General features: G+C 35.7%; 1 protein-coding gene across 50 annotated transcripts in view; it reads right to left on the bottom strand.

Moving 5' to 3' along the window:
- Positions 1-203: 203 nt before the first annotated feature.
- MAP2 (microtubule associated protein 2) overlaps positions 204-21,181 on the bottom strand; it is a 310,061-nt gene continuing 289,083 nt past the window's right edge. For 35 of the 50 annotated variants that reach the window (XM_054679276.2, XM_054679282.2, XM_063790713.1 and 32 more), the window contains 3 exons: positions 8,530-8,611; positions 4,356-4,468; positions 204-4,135 (listed from right to left, as the gene is read on the bottom strand). In XM_054679276.2, coding sequence (XP_054535251.1) covers positions 3,920-4,135; positions 4,356-4,468; positions 8,530-8,611 — 411 coding nt within the window. In that variant the 3' untranslated portion in view covers positions 204-3,919. Of the gene's footprint in view, positions 4,136-4,355; positions 4,469-8,529; positions 8,612-10,642; positions 10,736-21,181 lie in introns of all 50 variants that reach the window. The other 15 variants (XM_024355043.3, XM_054679277.2, XM_054679273.2 and 12 more) reach the window with 2 other exon arrangements.

Below are 21,181 nucleotides of genomic sequence, written 5' to 3'. Positions count from 1 at the left end.
TTTCCTTATTAATTGAGCTAATATAAAATCATTTAGTATAGAGCCTGACACATAATAGAAACTCAGCCATAATAATAGCCTTGTTTTCACAATTTTTCTTTGGTTGTATTACACACATGCACACACACACGCACTATATCACTATATATATATATAAAATTTTTTTCCAGAGGAGAAGCAATGAAACAGTCTGAAACCAAAACTAGCAGTTAGGTGACAAGCAATTTTATTTTGCAAAACAATCACTATACAGCAACAAATACATTTGCAAATTTGATTGAAAAACATGAACTAACTACAACCAGCCATTGAAGAAATGCCTTTCTATGGTAACAGGCTCTAGAATTATCAGAAGAAAGAAACCCCCCACAGATTTGTAACAGTGTGTTGGAACCTCGGAATCCCAGCATACAGAGTATACTTTTTGTTGATTTTTTTTTCTTTTTGCTAAAGTTGAAGTAGATTTTTATGATTGACATTTTATTTTCTGAGTTTGAAAATAAGCTTTTTCCTGCAGAGGGTCTTGGCCTTCACCTACACACCCAAGCTAAAAATCCTAGGTGTAAAAAAACTCAAAACATCAATGCTTATTTTAGCACGTCAATCTTTGAAGGAATGCTTAAAATTTCCTTACCAAGCCATGAATCTACTTTATCTCTAGTATTTAGACCATGAGTAGTTTATTTTCCTTATTGTGGCTTGAAAAATAGAAGAAAACTGTAATTGCAGCTATGTCAAAATCAACCACATTCAGGTTATTTCTTTAATAAAATACTGATGTAATGTTATATATTGGCTGATTATTCCACACTTGCTGTATTACTGTAGGGGTGTGTGTGTGTGTGTGTGTGTGTGTGGAGAAGGTCACTACAATCAGTACATTCTTCCATTTAATGGCATTCTCTCTTCAGCCTTCTTCAGCCATACCTAGCTGGTGTTACACAGGTGTCATACTTGTAGGTGGGATGTCAGCCCATCACGCTGCTGGAACTCAGCAGGTGAATCCAGAGAGAGTTGGTTCCTAAATGAACGTGGCCTTTGAAACTCATCATGAACTCGGGTCTTCCCTGCATTATTATGAGGTATCCAATTTCTGGTTGCAAGTGACCCAGAGGGTGAGTTCACTGGAGAAGTTGGCCTTTTAACTCTTCACAGCTCTGGATTACTTACGTATTCTTATACAGGTTCTCAAAGGCTAAAGCCAGAGAGAAACTGGCGTAGTAGATCTAGAATTGAGACCACGAAGATTTCATTCCTAGATCAGCGTATGTGTGTCCCCACAAGAGTGGTGCTCAAAAAGCTTAATTTGAGTCGTTATCTTGAGAGTGAAGGCAAGATAGGTTCTACCCCTTAACCCCACAAGAAGATATTTAACCTGTGTGTTTCTCTCTTTTACTGGTACAAACGATCAGTTCCTTTCTCTCAACTTTAATAAAGAATTGTATTTCCATACAAAGCAAGAACATTTATTCATTATAATTTTGTTGTGATTAGAAATAAACATTTGTTTTAATGCCAAATCTAGTAGTTTGGTGCCTTGTATAATCTTTATTTTTGACATGTATTTGTAATAAACTGACTTCTAGTATGCAGAATGTTTACCTAGTGTTAACTTATATAAAAACTTTAAAGAATGTTGAGAAAAATACTTATTTCACAGGTTAAAACTTTTCTAATGAGCTGTTAACTTCTTTCTAGAGAAATTTAATCACTATTTAAGACTATGAAAACATGTAATAAAATACCCTAAGTCTCCACACACCTTTCTTCTATTTTCTGGTGCACTTCAAGGGAAGCTGATGAATAAATTGCCCAGATTGGTCAAATCAAACCTCACAGCAATTAATAGGCAGAAAATAGATATAATGATCCTAAGGTTTCTAAGGTTTTGACTGTCATATAAAATAATGATTTATAGATGGTTTAAGACACGTTTGCCTGTGTAAAATCTCTTAGCTGAGAATGAGTGGTGTGGGTTTGCTCCTAGGGTTTCTTGTATGGCAGTTACACTGGTTGCCATATCCACTGGGTCACCAAAAAGCACCTGTGTCTCTGCCTTTGCATCCCTTGGCTTTTGTCTTGGATGTTTCTATACTTCCCCGTTGCCTCAGTACATCCTCATCATTTCCTCCTTTATATTCAGGAACTGATTTGGCTCAAAGAGATCATACGCCTAGTGGACCGTTTGATTTTAATGGTTCAGATCCAACCTACCAGCCCTGAGCAAGAAAAAGAACAGATAAAATTTTTAAAAAGTGTCCATCTAGCCTGGTAGCTCTTTGCCTTAATCAGGCCATTGACTATTTCATTCCTTATTTGTAAGTCTAAGATGAATGATTTGTGAGAGGAACTAATTGATTTGTGAGTTCTAGACTGTATATACAGTCAGAACAGTATTATCTACTGATAAATAATACTAGATCACACTGTGTTACTTTACAGAGTGCAATGTTGGAGTCTTGGAAAAAAACTGATTTAGATATCTGTGTCTCAAGTGTTTTATAGCTATAGCTTCCCAAAGTATTGTATATTTTCTTTCTGATCAGGGGATCTTTACTTTGGGTAAGAAAGACAAACATCTTCTATTAGAGAATTTAATAAACAGATACTATTTGGAAAAATGAGAAAACATGTTTCAAACTATTATAGTTAGTTTCAACTTTCAACTTTAGCAAATGGAAAAAAAAAGAAAAATAAAGAAAAAATCTTAAGTCGGTTTCATGAATAATAATAGGAATAAACCCCAAACTATCCTGTGATTAAAAATGAGATAAATCCATAATCTTAAACCAACAATCTGTAAACCCTTTCATGTATAACCGGACCCACCCCCACAAACTCCATGTTGGTGAAAGCAAAGAAAAATAATTTTTTTTCTAGCATCACGGGAGAGACTTGTATCTGGCACTAAAACAGGGTTACGGCTTTGAGTTGTTACAGAAAGCAACTTCATGCTAAAATTTTTTGTCTTTTTTAATGTATTTTTTTTAAATAGGGAGAGAACCCTGCTAACATCTACTTTCACATATCTAAAATTGCAACACCAAAGGGTGCAGGAGACACAGATACTGTGAATAAAGAAGTATAATATTCAAGTATATGAGGAAGTATCACAAATGGCCACAGAGAAATATATATATATTTATATCTATAATACTGTATCAAACAGATGGAAAGGGGGTGTGAAACTGGTAGTGTGGACACAAATCTAGCTGATCAACTGACATTCTAATCAGACACGAGTCCATCCTAATGAAAGTGCATCATTCCTAATGGATGCACTTTTACACCACTTCCTCAACCACAGCTCAAATGCTTTGCAACTATTTTTTAATTAGTTAAATAATTTATTGGATTGACATACTCTGATATAATTATCCAGGTCCCAAATGTTAATAACTTAATTGAATCTTTCTTCCCATTTATACAAAATAACACTTTAAAAAAACTTATTTCTTACATGCTCTTCCCTTCCTGCAATCAGACTCCTTGGTTTAATTTAACCTGAAATAAGTTACAATGGGCAGTTTTTATCTTCTCACTCAGAAACAGAATAGTGAAATGAGCAGCTTGGATTTTAACAAGGCCTTCAGAATGTAGTGGATAGCCTTCAGGCACATGAAAGGTAAAAATGCAATTTTTAAAATAATAATACTCCATGCAAAACAGAGCAGAGCAAAAATAATTGTCCAATTGAACCCATGTAAAGCCAGTGTCTTCCTGTTGCAAATGGAAATCAGGTCAATTTCTGCATGTACTATTCATTTTTTAAATAGAAAATTGTAACAATTACTACAGTTTGGGGATGAGATTATTTATTTTATGGTTTATAAAGAATGAATATAACACCTGCTCAGAGCCCACTCCTGCCAAGAGCTCATGCCTAAATATTATTATTTCAATGCTAAATGAGAAATATTCACAAGCCCTGCTTAGCGAGTGCAGCAGTGACATCCTCAGCCAAAGTGGCAAGCTGAGGAGATTCGAGCAGGTTGATGCTTCCAGACGAGGAGACATTGCTGAGTCGTCGGGGTGATGCCACGCTGGATCTGCCTGGGGACTGTGTAATGATCTCAGCCCCATGGTCCACACGGGCTTTAGCATGCTCTCTGAAGTTCAACTTTTGGCTGTCAATCTGTTTAAGACAAGCATCAGTCCTCGTTAACTCATGCATCTTAACTGGCCCCTACCTCTTTCTCCATCTCCCAGGGCTGACATTAATGACTTCTATTCACCTCTGTTATCCCCACTTCTTATTTGTCCAGGTCTACAATCTGGGACCTATTTTGATGAAGAGTATTTCAGAAGAATTTTTTTTTAAAAAGACAAGATTGGCTCATAACCTTGTTTCTTACCTTGACATTACCACCTCCAGGTACATGATGAGCATTATCAAGAGAACCAACTTTAGCTTGGGCCTTTTCTTTGAAATCTAGTTTTACACTCTCAATTTTCACACGTCCGCCACCTATGAGGGAAGAAATACCTTGATTTAACTATATCTTGCATTCGTGGTAACTATTTCCCAAAAATGACTGCAGTAGATAGACTATTGCAAACCACAAATTTATTAACTTTACCATCCCTCCAACCGTATATGTAAAAGGAGTCTTTTAGAATTTCTAGCCCATATCATTTCCTCATATGATGCAAGACCATAACACCCTTCTTATACCATTATATGGATTGCTTCACGTATTAATACCTTTCTCCTTTACCCATGTCTAACCTAAGAAATCAGAGGGGCTTTTCTTTTTGGTATAACAAGAACTCTAAAAATTAGCAAAATGAAAATATCTTATTTGAATCCTTTCTAAGAGTTGGAACATTTAGTCTCTTATTTCTAAGGGACCAAATTAAATTTAAATGAAACTCTTGTTTATATTCATGGTAACAGGTTACTTGTCCAAAGAAGATTTAGGCTGGAAGTGGTGCACATGTGGGCAATATATTCATTTATGAATGTTCAACACTGAAAGCTTCACTGATGAAATGAGTCGGGAGGTAAGTTGTTTATGACTAGTAAGCTTTAAAAACCTCCCGTTTCATATATGGAGTGACAGATCATCATCTGTTTCTTGTATGGATGTCATAGGACCAATTTGACGCTGACCTTGATCTGATAATATTGAGACAGAGTTTTGACCATGCCATTTTCCCTAATGCTAACCAGTCTAGAACTCTGATCTGCCGATTATAACAGTGCCATGCTGCACTCTTCAGTGTAGTCTTCCCCATCTCTACAGGTCTTTCTCAAGCTCTCAAATATGGAAAGTTCTTCTACACTGGGCAAGTTACTCGTTGTCCTTGAGCCTGTCCTTGACCATTTCTGAGTGTCTGCTGATGTATTTGATCTAGATAAAAAGTGAAATTGGACTCCTTATTTGCTCATCTCCACCTAAGAGATTTGCTTTCACTTTAACAGCAACTTGGTTTTGAGCACATGCGTTCTTCTGGAAAGCCAGCGGTAACATAGGTCTCACTTGTTGATTGTGATGTATCTTACAGACTACATATTTCAAAGCTGCTCCAATAAACATGTTGAGTACATAAAGTGCATCTTGCTTGGGAGTTTGATTTTGAAAAAATGTCTGATGGACCGTATGGAAATATGAAAGAGATTTTGCAATTTTGGATTCTTGTTGCTCATGTATCTCTGTAGACGAAAGAGGAAGGTTTGTTAAGGCTTCACGGTCTCTTAAGCCATGAGGTATTTTTCTCATGCAATATCTAGACATCTATGTTAATACCCAACTGCCTGGTCAGGGGCCTCTTGAAATTATATTACATAATTAGATTACATTTTGGAGAAACATCCATTCGTTCTTCTTTTAAGGCTTAGAAACTGTATGATGTTATTTAACTCATGCTTAGAGATGTAGTTATCCTTCCCTGAAAATATGCCTCATTTTATAGAGTGTTATTCTTCCCACATTTTACCTGGCCATATGGGTCTCACTTATTGATTGTGATGAGATGAACATGATTTGCAATGATTCATAAAAACAGACTTATCTTGGTTAGAGGTTAGAGGATACTGGACTTTCAACTAGATAAGAACAACTTCTTTGTGATCTTATTTTTGTATTTTTGGTAGCCTCTGATAGAAATCATTTACTTTTCTGATTATATGTTGTGTCAATATAATCGTGTTAAATTTTTGCTAAAATGTCCTTTTTATTTTTGGAGACAAGGTCTGCTCTGTTGCCCAGGATGGAGTGAAGTGACATGATCGTAGCTCACTGCAACCTTGACTTCCTGGGCCCAGGTGATCCTCCCTCCTCAGGCCTCTGAGTAGCTAGGACTACAGGTGTGCACTACCACACTCAGCTTATTTTTATTTTTAATTTTTTCTGTAGAGATGGACTCTCACTATGAACTGTCTTCTGAGAGGGAAAAATAATAATGTATTATTGACCCAAAACATATTCAGAAAAGGAAGCTTAAGAAGTCTATTTCTGATGAAGTCCCTCTAGAAATTCTTATGCAACTGTTAGAGAATCCAGATATCTTAAACTCAGAGATCCATGCCTTTGATTTTCGAAGAATTCTGGCACCCATCAGGAGCAGTAATTGTGAAAGACTATTATCTTTGTCAAGCTTTATAAATGAAGTTGAGAAGAACAGATATTTCAGTGTGTGCCTCCAGATGTTTATTTTCTTTATTTTCTCTTTAGATATTCCACATTCCAAAGTAACTTTGTGAAAAGGTTGCTGCTGTCAAGGATTATTATGCTTACACTTCTTCATGAATTTAGTCATTTGATTCAGTTATAATAGAAGCAAGAGCTAGATTTAGAAATAGGTGGGAGTCCATGACAACAGCCTTTTATGACCAACAAATCATACACAGAATAGTTCCTTATCTATATAAAATTTTTCCGTACATCTAGATCACAGGTGAGTTTGACTAACTATATCCTTACTGTCTAGAATTAAAGAGTCCAGCATTTTCTTTTGCATTCTGAAAGAAAATAGGCAGTGTTGCCAAGTATTCCAGCCATGCTGTTGACACAGCAGTACAAAGTCAATTTAGTGTTTGTAGACTTCAGCTGTGGACAGGGGAATTTCAAAGATATGAAGTATGGGACAACCTTCCTGCTGCGTCATGAATAGTAGAGAAGCTAATTCCATGGCAGCAGTTCTGAAACTGGAAGTGAAGACATCATAAATGTAGTTTGTAACTCTTTGACTTGCTTTATAATGAATACTCATTGACAAAATGAATCCTGATTTCCAGATGTTTTCAATGCATTTATCCATTTTGAAATTTATTCTACCTATCTTTGTTTTTCAACCAATAATTTATTAATAATTTTCTCCTGACTAGCAGAATAATTGTCAGCTAACAGCTCAATTGTTATTATACCTTGTTTCATGGAAAAAAACCTATTACTTTGTTTTCATGTTAAGATGCCAAACACAGACAGTTAAAACCATTTGCTTTCCTTTTGTTCTCAAAGGGATAAATGAATTGTGTCAAAATATTCTCAAGAAAATTACAAATATGACAGTCATCTTTTATTACATATCTATGGAGGCAGAGTTTTTTCTTTGTGACAAGGTCTTGCTCTGTTGCCTAGGCTGGAGTGCAGTGGTGTGATCATAGCTTGCTGCAGCCTCTAACTCCTGAAACTAAGTGATCCTCTTGCCTCAGCCTCCAAAGTAGCTAGGACTACAAGCATGTACCACCATATCGGCTTATTTTTATTTTTTAATTTTTTATTGAGACAGGGGTTTCCCTATGTTGCTGAGTCTGTCTCAAGTTCCTGGCCTTAAGCAATCCTCCTGCCTTGGATTCCCAAAGTGCTGAGATTACAGACATGAGCCAACATGCCCACTCTATGGAGGTAGAATTTAACAAAAACATGTAATACATGATATTCAGAAAAAGTGACTCATAATGTTAGATTCACACTTTAAAGGGAGAAAATCTCCCAGTAACTATGAATATAAATTCTACTTTAGGGCACTAGTCGTATGAGATATTTTGAAAAACCAAAAGGGGTTCATGGTCAAATAAGTTGAGGAAACATTGCATTCTGCTGGGTATTCATGGTGTTTACTGACCTAATAAAGAATCTGAGAAATTTACCAGATAAATACACTTCTTCAGCTTTGCAAAGCACAATCCTTATTTTACATAATGTAGAAAGCCAATTTTAGGGAAAAAAACCTTGGAAATGCTACCCCCAATGTTATTATATATGAATACATGATCTGATGTATTTTATAGACTACGTATTTCAAAGGAGCTCCAATAAGCGTGTTGAGTACATAAAGATAAATGCGTCTTATGTACCTTTTAATTTTTAATTAAAATGTGTCCTCTTCATTGTAATTGGGTTCACTTTTCCCCAATGAAGATGCCTTGAAATTTTCAATTTTAGTTTCTATTAATAAAAATGTGAAGTATCCATATTTTAAAACATCCTTCCAATTAGGTATTTTGCAACAACAAAAAATTTTCTCATCCCTTTCTTGATTCCAGTTAAATATTTCTCAAACTACTAAAAATTATTTATTTACCTGGCCTGTGGCGGATGTTCTTCAGAGAGCCACATTTGGATGTCACATGGCTTAGGTCTATTTTCTTGGTAACAATTTGTACCTATGTGAACCACATAAAACATGCTTAAAATAGTTCAAACATGGACAAAAACCCAAGCTCATACATAAGATCTAGAAACATACCCAAAGTCACAACATGCAACAACATAGCTAGAAACCCAAATTGAAGTACACACACAAACAGAAGAAGACATAATTTTCCATATATTCTCCCACATGTTTGGATTGGAAAGAAGAACCCAAGTGAAAGAAAACCCTAGAATAGAAGATTTTATTAGTTGAAAGCAGATTATGACACAGGAGGATAGAAACATATTAATAAGGCAAGCTTCCACTCAGAGAACTAAGCAACACTGTGTTTAACCTTTCCATAAGCAAAGAGCCAAGGGAAGAGCTGCATTATTCTTTATAAAGTGATTTTTACATAAAAGTGACCAATGTTGCTCATAGTTACAAGAAGACCAACGTTAAGATACAACAAGAAGTTCTGAATGTGCTTTCCTAAATTGTTATTACATTGTCATATCTTAGCTAGATGAAATTTTTCTTTCATACCAAATTATAAAATGATAGTAACAGGTTTTTTCTTCTGTGTGTTTTACTGAAAATATTTCCTCTCCCAATATTTGAAGCAGTGCTTCTCCAAGTTTGGTCCATTGTCATCTGCACGAGAGTACTTGGGAATTACTGAATCAGATATCATGAGGACAGGGCCAGGATGTCTGCATATTTAAACAAGGGATTCTTTCCTAGAGGAAAATTTAAGACTATTGTTTTGGGAGATAAAGCTCCTCTACTTACTTTAAGATCTTTAATTATCCTAGTTTATCCTTTTCCACTTAGGTGTTTTGTCCAGCAGCACTTGTGTAAAGGATAGCTGGGTCCATCCTCTGATACCCTCAAGGTAATTACCAGGACTGGGGCTCCTTTTATGAGAGTACCACATGGTGTATACTTACAGTCTGGGGAATAAGGAAGAGTGGCAACCACATAAATGTAAAGTTTAACCCTGAGGCTTAGCCTACCATACCTGAAGGGGGCCAGCAAACATTGCTATGAACTTTCAATGACAATGACAGTTTTATGCTCAGTGAAGCTACTTTGATTATCAGGCAACAGCTGCTTGTAGAAGGCACTTGCTTCTCTCTCTCTCTCTCTCTCTCTCTCTCTCTCTTCACTGCTTGATTCTACTTCTGCCCAGTTGGGAAGCAAGTAGCCAAAGAGTTAGTAGACAGGTGAGATTATAGACTCAACACCCTGTAAATTACTTGAGTCATGGATGATCAGAAACTGAAGTTTAAAGAGATAGGATCTGTAGAATACAGTTAGCCTGATCACCTTTGAAAAACTATTCTTGTTTTATAAAGAACCATGCTTCCTTTAGCTTGAGATTGTCTGACCATTTCAATTCTGCCTCAATCACACTTAAAAAACATGGAATCATCTTTCCCTTCCTCTCACAGGACATTATTTACACTAAATGAAAGAGACAGGAAAAAAAAATCCCATCAAGCTAAAGTGTACACTGGACTTGAATCCTTTCACTTTGAATTATAAATGAACCATGCTCCACCAGTTTTGTATTATTCTAAATGATATCCTTACTTTCATGAATAATGAACCACTGAAGATTGACATTACATACTTTGGGCATTTACAAGTATATCAGTCTTTGCCTCATGGGTAATTTAAATGGAGCTAGAAAAATATGTGCCCAGCTGACTTTTGTAGTGGAGTAGAAACTACGTGAGAAAATACATTGAAGACAAGAAGGCCAGCAACAAAGTTGGCAAGTGAAGTGGTTTTGCCATTCTCCAGAAAACCATGGTGCATCCCATCAAGGTTTTCTTTCCCAAATCAAAGCAAGAAATTCTCTGATGATCTTACAGGGAAGGATGGGAAGTCCATCGCTGAAAATGCAAGGCTACAAGCTATCATACCAGGGAGACATGTGGAATAGCAGTGAGAAAGGAGCAGTGTGTTGGAAAGAGGTGGGAAACAAGGCAGGGTGCTGGCTGTGCAGGTGGCTCCACGCAATCAGGACAGCTTTCTAAAAGGCGCTTCTACTTACATTTCCGCCCCCAGCCGAATGTTTGATGTTATCCTTGGAACCACATCTGGACTGAACTTTGCTAAAATCGATCTTCTTGTTTAAAATCCTAACCTAAAAGGAATTGGAGGTAACTTCACTGTGCATTTTTCTATCAAGATGCTGGATAAAGGGAACCAGAATGGGTAGCATCAAAGAGGCTTTAGATTCCCTTCTACCTACACATTTATTTAAGAGAAAATCTAACACTGGAACTGAAGAACCGTTCTATCATGTAAATCTGAGCCCCTATTCTTCTGCACCCACAAGGGTCAAATGCGAGAGAGGCTTAGAAATCCCACTGTACTTAGGTATGATCTGGAAACAGTTATATGGATTGAAAAATAAAACTTGAGTCATCTGTGATGGGGAGGCTACCAATGTTGTCAGCAACAGTGGGACTCAGGCTCACTCTAGGTAAGGTTCAATAGTGCTTAATACTAAATCTTGTTCAGCACAGGACCCTAGAGGATATGCCATTCCCTCGCCCCATCAGAGTCAGCCATCACAATTATTAATCACCTCGTACACTTGACTGTTCTGTTGGTCCACACAGCACAAATGGGGCTCACACATGGTGAATGCTCTACATCAGAGTTCTCATTCATCTAGGGTAAGAACCCCCGGTTTCCCAGGAGGGTCAACGAAGAAACTGTGGGTTTCACAATTCCCTTGCAGGTGGTTCAGCGACATCCTGAAGGCCCCTTTCTGGCAATTGCTCAAGAGCAGCCATTTTCCATGGATGATCATACGGAAGCATTATTTCCATTTTTAGAGGCAAGAAAACCCATGCCCATTGGTTAGCTGACTTGTAACTAGGTCATACAGACATAGGTCAGGCCTTGATTGAGGCCAGCAGATTTGAGGTTAGGTGTTTTATTTCTATTTTTGGGAAGTCAAACATTCATCTTGAAGACAACAGCAGATCCAGATCTGGAAGGACATTACTCTGGTTTAATGTAAAATGTTACAACTTTCATGACTTCTTTCATATGTCTTTTGAACCTTGCATCTTTTGGAGGACACATAAGCAATATAAGCATGGAAAGAAAGCTTTATTTGTGTTATTGTCGTTATTTGTTCATTTTGTTTTACTTTGGCTACTTCTACTCTCTTCTCTTCCCCACCTCTGCAATAGCTAAAGAAAAAAAACAACATTTTCAATGCTTTAGGGGACACTTTATCCTCTTATTAAAAAATTCTAAATAAATTTACCTTAGATACACAGCCATCTGCAAGAATATTACCACATCTTTTGGTATTTCCAAAAAAGAATAAATAATTCAAAAAGACATTGAATCTTGACTATTTTTAACTAGGCAAAGCTTAATTCACAGTGCCTGTCTAACACTGACAAGATAGCTTGTCCCTTGCAGGGAAATATCATTGATATCTCTCATCAGCAACCCACGGGGAGAGCCTCTTGTCAAAATTTGAATTCAGAAGACAGAATGATTGGGCTACTTTTTAGGGCATAATAAAAGTTGCAATTTAAACAGGCTTGAAGATATTCACAGAGTCTGTATCTAACAATAAGTGTAGTTGCACTATAAATGTTTCACATAGGACGGAGATAGTTTTAAACCAACAAAGACCATTACATGTAAAACCTCACAGAGAAATTATTTTCTAAAGGCAAATCATTTTATTTATGGCCATATCACCATAAATGTGCCCATTCCCATCTAATCTTGGAATTTAAGCAGGGTCGGGCTTGATTAGTACTTGGATGGGAGAAAGCAAATAATTTGGACTTATTGTTTCTAATAATAATACTTTAAAGGATTCTCAATAAGTATCTAATTATTTTGGCAATGACATAGACATGATGTGAGCTATTTTACTAATCCTTGAGAATATACAGGATTTCATACTATGTTTAAAAAATTTAACTTAGAGATCATTAGAGTACCAATCTGGTGACTCATTGCCAAGTGATCACAAGCCAAACATGAAATCTGATTCACTTGTTACAAAAATGGAAATTCTAAAATCAGTTGCATAAATCTGTTTGACATTAACATTTAATCAACTGTTTGATCATTTTTATAATTTCCAAAACAAATGATTCAATCCTAAATGATCACATTGCCAGCATTATTAAGAGATTATTTAGAATCTTAAAGTCCTACAACTTAAAAGCTAACTTCTGTTGATTTTACCCAGATTTTCTAGAAAATCACAGATATTCTATCAAAAAAACCTGCTTGCCTCTCTTGCAGGTAGACTTTCTCCACCTATATCTGCTCAACTTGTAATATGAAGCAATCCTATCCTTTCACACGCATTACTGGCACTTTCTTTACATATTTCCATATGCAATAGCTTTATATTATAATTTTTTCATCTAAAATGAGGTGAATTATGACAGAATAAATGTAACTGGCCTCTCTAGACCTTTGTTTTCCATCGCGCTTAATGGTAGGGTAGAAAGAAGCATAAACCTCTTTGGATAGTGGACACTTAGTGCTCATGAAGAGTTACACTCTAGCTTGACAACTTGCACCTGAATGTTCGCCTATTCCGCGTGACTCATATTTATGCTGTAGCAAAATTACAAATTACTTCACACCAAAGATCTCTAGGGTCAATTACAAATAATTAGCATCTTAGAGTTCATTCTACAAATAACAGCAGTCCTCAGAAGCCATTTCATAAAATAGAAAAATATGTGGCTGCTGTGAAGGAGAAGGCCATATTCCAGATCAGTTAAAAAAAAAAAAATCAAAGAGTTATAGTTTTAACTCTGGGTTCTATGGATAAATCTAAATAAATATTTATTTCTTTGGGAAGGGATTTTCAGTTTTAGAAAAACATTTGTTTTCCTAAAAACCTATGTTAAGAGAAAATTATTTTAACATCTTAGAGATTGTCTAGAAAAAAATAACTACTATTTAATGAAAAAGCTAATTTTCTGTGCTCATGATATGAAGGAAAAAATCTGAATAATAATTGCGCAAAATTTTCTCTAAATCACATTTTAATCTCTGCCAATTTATTTCAAGATTTTTTTTTTTTTTTTTTTTTTTTTGAGACCGAGTATCGCTCTGTCACCCAGGCTGGAGTGCAGTGGCGCGATCTCGGCTCACTGCAAGCTCCGCCACCCGGGTTCACGCCATTCTCCTGCCTCAGCTTCCTGAGTAGCTGGGACTACAGGCGCTCGCCACCATGTCCGGCCAATTTTTTGTATTTTTTAGTAGAGATGAAGTTTCACCGTGTTAGCCAGGATGGTCTGGATCTCCTGACCTCGTGATCTGCCCGCCTCGGCCTCCCAAAGCGCTGGAATTACAGGCGTGGGCCACCGTGCCCGGCCTATTTCAAGTAAAATTTTTACTTGCACTATTAATACAAAGTAGTGTAATTTGAAAGAGTGTGACAATCTTTTTTTCTACATAATTCATAGTAGAAGTGAAAAATATTATATTAATCAAACAGATCATCTTCCTATAGCTCTCCCCTATTCAAAATTCCCCCAAGCACCCTATTTCTTATTAAATACATCAAAACTTCTTAGTGAGGCAGCCAGAGGTCTCAGCAATTCTGATTCTTCAGACTTCTCTGTTACTTTACATTTTGGCCAGACTCTGCTACATTCTATACTTTAAGGCCTGTGTTTACATTTAAAGTTCATCCCTGTGTTTTATGTTATTATCTCTCCCTAGGGTGCTCTCATTCCAAGTTGAGTCTGTAACAGATTATTCTTTAAGGTTTGGTGCAATCAATACCTCCAGTGGGAGCTTGCAAAAAAGGATTTTAGTCTCATGAATTTTATGCAAACATTGGTGATTTATTTGCACAAATAGTTGGCTTTCCATTCACATAAGGGTCATATAGCATGAAGAGTTGTATAAGCATAGGTTAATGACATTAAAAAATTCATTAGAATTGCTTTATTTTAATTTTACTAATTCTTTCTATTCTTCCACTATGATAGAGAAGAATATTGTAATTTCTTTCTGGATATTCCTTGTGTGACTTTAGTTGGATTTTATCACCACGGTTTAATTGAAGTGATCTGCCACGGTGCTCTCTCTCTCTGCATATATTTAATTGTTTCTTTCAATAAATTAACCTGTTCCCCTAAAACAGAGTTGCTCTAGGAAAGGATTGAAACAGAAAATGCAGGATATGCCTGCAGACAAGAAAAAAACATCTCTCTTACTAAGAAACATGTAAAATGAAAGAAAATACATTCTTAATGTACAATTTTTAGTAAAACAATTTGTAAGTTGGAGGCATTCATCCCAATGTCAACTTAAATTTCTTGAGCAATGAGATTTTGATTTATTTTTAAATTGACTCTAACACTGCTCTCTTTAACAAAAGACCCACACGTCAGCTCAACGTGGTGAGATGTGGAGGGTGACTAGGAGTCAAATAATTTGGATTTGTCTAGACCCCCTCAGGCATCCATTAGGTACGAACCTAGGTTGCAACACCGTTTCTCTCTTCCTCCATCTGAGTTGTATCAGAAAGAATGCTTTTGAGAAGGGGGAGTGAACAGTGGCACTCAACTGACTTCCCTTTAACTTTGCAGGGGATTAAGTTTCTCCTTTGGGTTTCCCTCATTTCTCAGGATGGCATAAAATTAAGCCTTCCTTTGTTCTTGCATTATGAAAATACTTTCTCTCTCTTTCGAAAGTATTTTTTATTTCATAATATTCATTTGAAGGAAAACTATTTAGCCTCTATAAAATCCTCAAGTATCCTATAGTAAAACAAACTATGACTACATCAGATATTCCCGAAGATTGAAAGTTCTCTGGCACACATGATGTTCTTCAAAGATTCATCTGTTAAAAACTTTGCACTCTGGTTAAAATGTATGCAGACATTATAATCAGAATTTTAATCATCCCTGCCTACATTGAACAATAGTTTCTTTAAAATTTTTTATATCCAATATAAACAATATGTATATTTAAATACACATTTAGGAAGAAATAACAGTTTACGTCAAAATGCACAATTCCACAAAACTCTAAAAGAAAAGTTGGAGGGACCAATTTTCCTACGCAAGCTGAGTCGCATGGCACAGAAAGTAGAACCACACTGAAAAGCCCGGGGTGAATAGATAATGCTGAAGAATTTGGACAGAACGTTTTAGTGGAATAGACATTAATGAGTTTAGTCACTGGACCCATTTTTAAGTATTTGTAAATGGTCTCTCAATGGGCGCTGGAAGAAACATTATGAGTACAACAGTCATTTTGATTCATGAAAATGAACAGCTAATGAACTTTTTCAAATTTGTATATTATAATTTTTTGACATTAAATTTTTTCTTGTTTAAATTTTTAAGAAATTCTAAGGAATAGTGGACCAAGTCATCAAAGAAAGTAATTGTTAAATAGTCTGCTCAGTTATCTGAAAATAACCTCATTAGTTCCTATGTCTTTGTTTGGCTTGTGAATGAACAGTAGATAAAAAGGCTCAACAAGCCTCAACTTTGCAAACCCAAAGTGGTAATTTTCTCATAATTTTTAAAAATTAATATTTACTCAACCTAGCTCAAAACCTTTTCATTACTCCACAAAAGACATTTGATTTATAGTTACAAAATTCTATTGCATAAAGACAGAGTCCTGATCTTAAGGAGCTTTCACTCTGATATAATGATGACTTTGATATCAAAACACAAAACAAAACAAACAAAAGCCTTGTAATAAATTTCTTCATGCTGTGTTGACCAACAGTATTTTCACAAGTTCGTAGGGTATTTTATGAGTCCTCTTATTTAGCCCTTATTGTAGCTCTAAGAAGATGTGAAGAAATGGCTTGGAAAAAAACTTAAAATTAAATAAGGGGAAGACATTAGAGGAGGACAAGAAACAAAACAAAAAACAAAAAACCTCCCTTTTGCCTAGATTGCAGAGACCATGCCTCATTGTCTCCCATTCCCCTTTTGTCATTTAATGCCCAGCAATCTTAGTAAATGTTTGATGAAAGAATAAATATGTGAATGAGAAAAAGATTCATTGCAATCTTTCTCTCTTCATCTTATATGTTATAAACATGCTTACATGTTAATAGCACCCAGTAGACCTTCATAGTGGTAACCATTATAATTTCATATAATGAGGGAAAATTCTGTTTCACTATAATTTATTAGTTGCTTCCAGAATTAATCCATTTTCTTAAATATAAAATTGAAGGTAAACTATGTAATTAGCATTTAAAGGGCCTAAAAATAATCCGAGGGTAACAATATGATTTGGATTTGTGTCCCTGCCCAAATCTCAGGTTGAATTGGAGGAGGGACCTGGTGGGAGGAGATTGGATCATGGGGGCAGATTTCCCCCTTGCTGTTCTCATGACGGTGAGTTCTCATGAGATCTGATGATTTAAAAGTGTGTGGAACTGCTTTCCCTTAAAGCAGGCACCTTCTTCACATGGTACCAGGAGAGAGAGTGAAAGTTCCTATTCTGCCATGATTTTAAGTTTCCTCAGGCCTCTCAGTCATGCGCCCTGTTAAGCCTGTGGAACTGTGAGTCAATTAAACCTCTTTTCTTCATAAATTTCCCAGTCTTGGGTAGCTCTTTATAGCAATGTGAGAACAGACTAATACAGATAATGCCTAAAACTTTATAAGAATATATTTAAAAAGATTCCACCCTACATTTTACTAATTTTATTCCCTTCTTCCTCCCTCTCTCTGTCTCCTTCTTCCCTTATGACACCTGTCTTCTATTTCAGAAACCTGCTCTTTTACTCAATTTCAGCTGGCCCTTGTGGCACAAACACATATGGAATCTATTAGAATACCTAAATGAATGTTTTTTGATAAACTGTAATGCACAACTACTATCATGCTCCAAGTAGTACCATGCATGTGAGAATTTAAAATGATTTAAGAGTCTATTTAAATGAAATGGTGCTATATACAAAAACAAGCATGATTTTGTTGCTTCCATTCTACAAATAAGGACAAAAAAAAATCAGTACCTAAGGTAATGCAATACTTTAATAGAAGAGCTGGACCACTAACTCAGCTCTTAAATCCTAGTTCAATATTCTTTTAGATCAGAGTGTCCAATCTTTTGGCTTCCCTGGGCCACATTGGAAGAAAAAGAATGGTCTTGAGCCACACATAAAATACACTAAAACTAATCATAGCTGATGAGCTAAAAAAAATCACAAAAAATCTCAAAATGTTTTTAAAAAGTTTATGAATTTGTGTTGGGCCACATTCAAAGTCATCCTGCACCACATGTGGCCCCAAGGGCCATGGGTTGGACAAGCTTGTTTTAGACAAACATGGAAAGTTTCTTTGGATAATAACTGTCATGACATAAAACATTCATAATCATTCAACGGTGTCACTAAAGGAATGCATCTCTCCATGAATATGGCATAATACATTCATTCAATTTTCACTGCATATTTATTGAGCACCTACTATGTATGGGACATTATGGACAAAATGCACCTCATCTCTGACTTCACGGAGCTTATGGTCTAGTAAGTGAAACAAGATAGACATTAAATTACTAATTATACAATGGAATATTTAATGAAAAATGTGGTGAGAAAGTTTGGTTACAGTATAGAGAGTACATCCGATAGAGCAAACAACAGATGTAGGGAAACCAAAAATTAATAACAATTGCGACAATATCAGCAAGAGATCATGTATCCTGCGCTAAGGTAGTGCAGAGCAGACTGAGTGAAATGGCCAGATTTAAGAGCTATTCAGGGCACAAAATCAGATGGTTAGGATATGGGATGAGAGAAAGTGAGAGGAAAAGTAAACACTTAGATTTTTGGTTTAGCAATATGAAAGTCCTGTTATTTGAATAGATGTAATAATACTAAAAATAATAATGTAATAATAGCATAAACTTTCTATACTCAAAGATGTATGTGGCATCAGTCACACTGATGTACTTGCTGTTCCTAGAACATGTTAGGCCTGCTTCTGCCTCAGGGTCTTTGGATGTGTGGTTCCCTTTGCCTGAAAGGCTCATTACCTAGTTATCCAAATGGCTTACTTCTTTACTTCCTTGGAGCTTCTATTCAAATATTACCTTCTCAGGCCTTTCCTAGCCATCTTATCAGAAATTCAATTTCCTCTTAACATATCCTGAGCCTCTTTCTTATCTTTATTTTTCTCCATACTTAGCACTTTTTTACATATTTTTCTTATATCACTTTTTTTTTTTTTTTTTTTGCTCACCTTTCCTCCTAGAATGTAAATTCCATGATGGCAAGAATTTAAGAAATCTATGTCTGTTTTGTTCGTTGTTATATTTCAGTATGTAGAACATAGCATGGTGTAGTAGGTGCTCAATAAATATTTGTTGACTCAATGGTCAAGTAAAGAAAGGTAAAACTTTGTATTTCTGGAATTATCAAAGTAATAGGAGACAACTCCCCATGTTATTTTTAAGATGCCAAGATTGATGCTATAATATTTCATAATTGATTCTTTATATTATCCATAGAAATTAAAAAGCTAACTAGCTTCTATTTTAAAACCTTAATTTTTAGAATTATTTTAAAAATAACTGTCAATTATAGGAGAAAACAAAAAATATGACAAAATGCAACATACCTTTCCAAATTTAATGTAGTATATTAATATAACATATATTTTAATAGTGTATCAATATAACATGCTATTTGCATTAAATTATTTCATGAAAATATAATAAAAGTTTAGAAGCTTCAAATTTCAATCCTGACGTGATAAAAACAACTTTGGCATGGAAAGCACTGCTAAATAAAATTACCATTTATTTTCATGTTATGAAATGAAAGGTAAAGCAAACAAAGAAGACTAAGGTATACAAAATTACATACTTGCAGATAAGTGACTAATTATTCATTAAAGACAAAGTATAGACTCTGACTTCACAGCTCAGCCATGGAAGGATGATATTTAATGTCCTATATGCAAGATGCGGGTAATGTGAGAACTTCTGTTTCTTACTCTGTGAAAATGTGAGGGTTGGATTAGAAGGAGATGGATATCTCTGACATCTAATATCCTTTAGTTTAATAGATCCATATAGAACTGAGATATAGAAACTAAGATTGCTTTATTTCTAGAATGTAATGATATGTTTTACAGGTTCTAGTTTAATAGATTTATCTAAATAAAAATTTTACAAAGATGACAGAGCAATGCTGATTGGGAAAGCAATATGCTGACAAATTTTACAAAGTTCTTTATTTAAAAAGTGAGTACTTTTTTTTCTTCAAAAAGGAGTGACTTGCATGATGATGCCACCATCTGTAGCCTAGCTAACCTGAAAATGACTGACTGTAGTCATTAATGGAGCAAAAGCACATAATTCAGAGGCAATCAATCAGATCCACAGACACGGCCTTGCAGAGATCATGCTCTAACTGACTATCCTATCCAATGAGCAGTTAATGAAAACAACATCTGTGAAACCGCTTCTTTAGTAACTTTCAATTATTACAAGGGCATATAACTTGTGCTTTTAAAAATTTATTTATTTATTTATTTATTTATTGAGACAGAGTTTCATTCTTGTTGCCCAGGTTGGAGTGCAATGGCGTGGTCTTGGCTCACTGCAACCTCTGCCTCCTGGGTTCAAGCAATTCTCCTGCCTCAGCCTCCCAAGTAGCTGGGATTACCGGTGCCCACCACCACGCCTGGCTATTTTCTTTTTTTTTTTGTATTTTTAGTAGGGACGGGGTTTCACCATGTTGGCCAGGCTGGTCTCGAACTCCTGACCTCAGGTGATCCACCCGCTGCCTTGGCCTCCCAAAGTGCTGGGATTACAGGCATGAGCCACCGCACCTGGCCAACTTGTGCTTTTTATACTCGTCTTCATAAACCCAATGGAGAAAAACAAGATATCTGTCAAAACATATAGGAGCATTCCATATAAATCCAAGTAACTATTTTAAAACCTGATTATTAGATAGAAAAGGTAAAAAGCACTATTCCTTGAGTCGTTACCTAAATTTTTTTATGCTACGTGTTTAGAGAAATTGCTTGTTTCTCTACCTTTGTTTAACTGAAGCAGCTGTGTTCTTCAAAAGCTAACATTATTTATTCTAAAACTTAGATTTAATGTAGATTGAGAGGCTAGCTACATACAGCAGTTTCAAATTAATACACTTAATAAGATAGTCTTCCCTATGCCTTGAGTTAAATCAATCAAGCTAATTATCTACACTGAATCCATGATTGCCCATATTCTTTCCAATAGAATGAATTTGTTTTAGCTGAAAAGATTAGCTTTATTGCCTTCTGTAAAGCTCCTTGTATCTTCAGCTAGCTTATCTATTCCATTAGGCATTGATCTGACTCACTGAGCTGAACCCCTCTGCCAACAGAAATTGGACCTTAACAGAAGAGATAGCTGCTGTAAGCACAAAACCTGTACATACAGAAGAGCAATTAATGTTCAAACTGCAGGCAAATAATTTGGAAAGCTGTTGAGTTCCTAAGATGCATATATCTTTATTATAGATTTCCTCTACCAATTTTTAGAGATTGCACAAATTTTAAAACCCCAATAATGAAGTTTTCACAATTAAATC

Source organism: Pan troglodytes, chromosome 13, assembly GCF_028858775.2.
Source record: "Pan troglodytes isolate AG18354 chromosome 13, NHGRI_mPanTro3-v2.0_pri, whole genome shotgun sequence".
Lineage (NCBI taxonomy): Eukaryota > Metazoa > Chordata > Mammalia > Primates > Hominidae > Pan > Pan troglodytes.
This window is presented reverse-complemented; position numbering and strand designations above follow the sequence as displayed.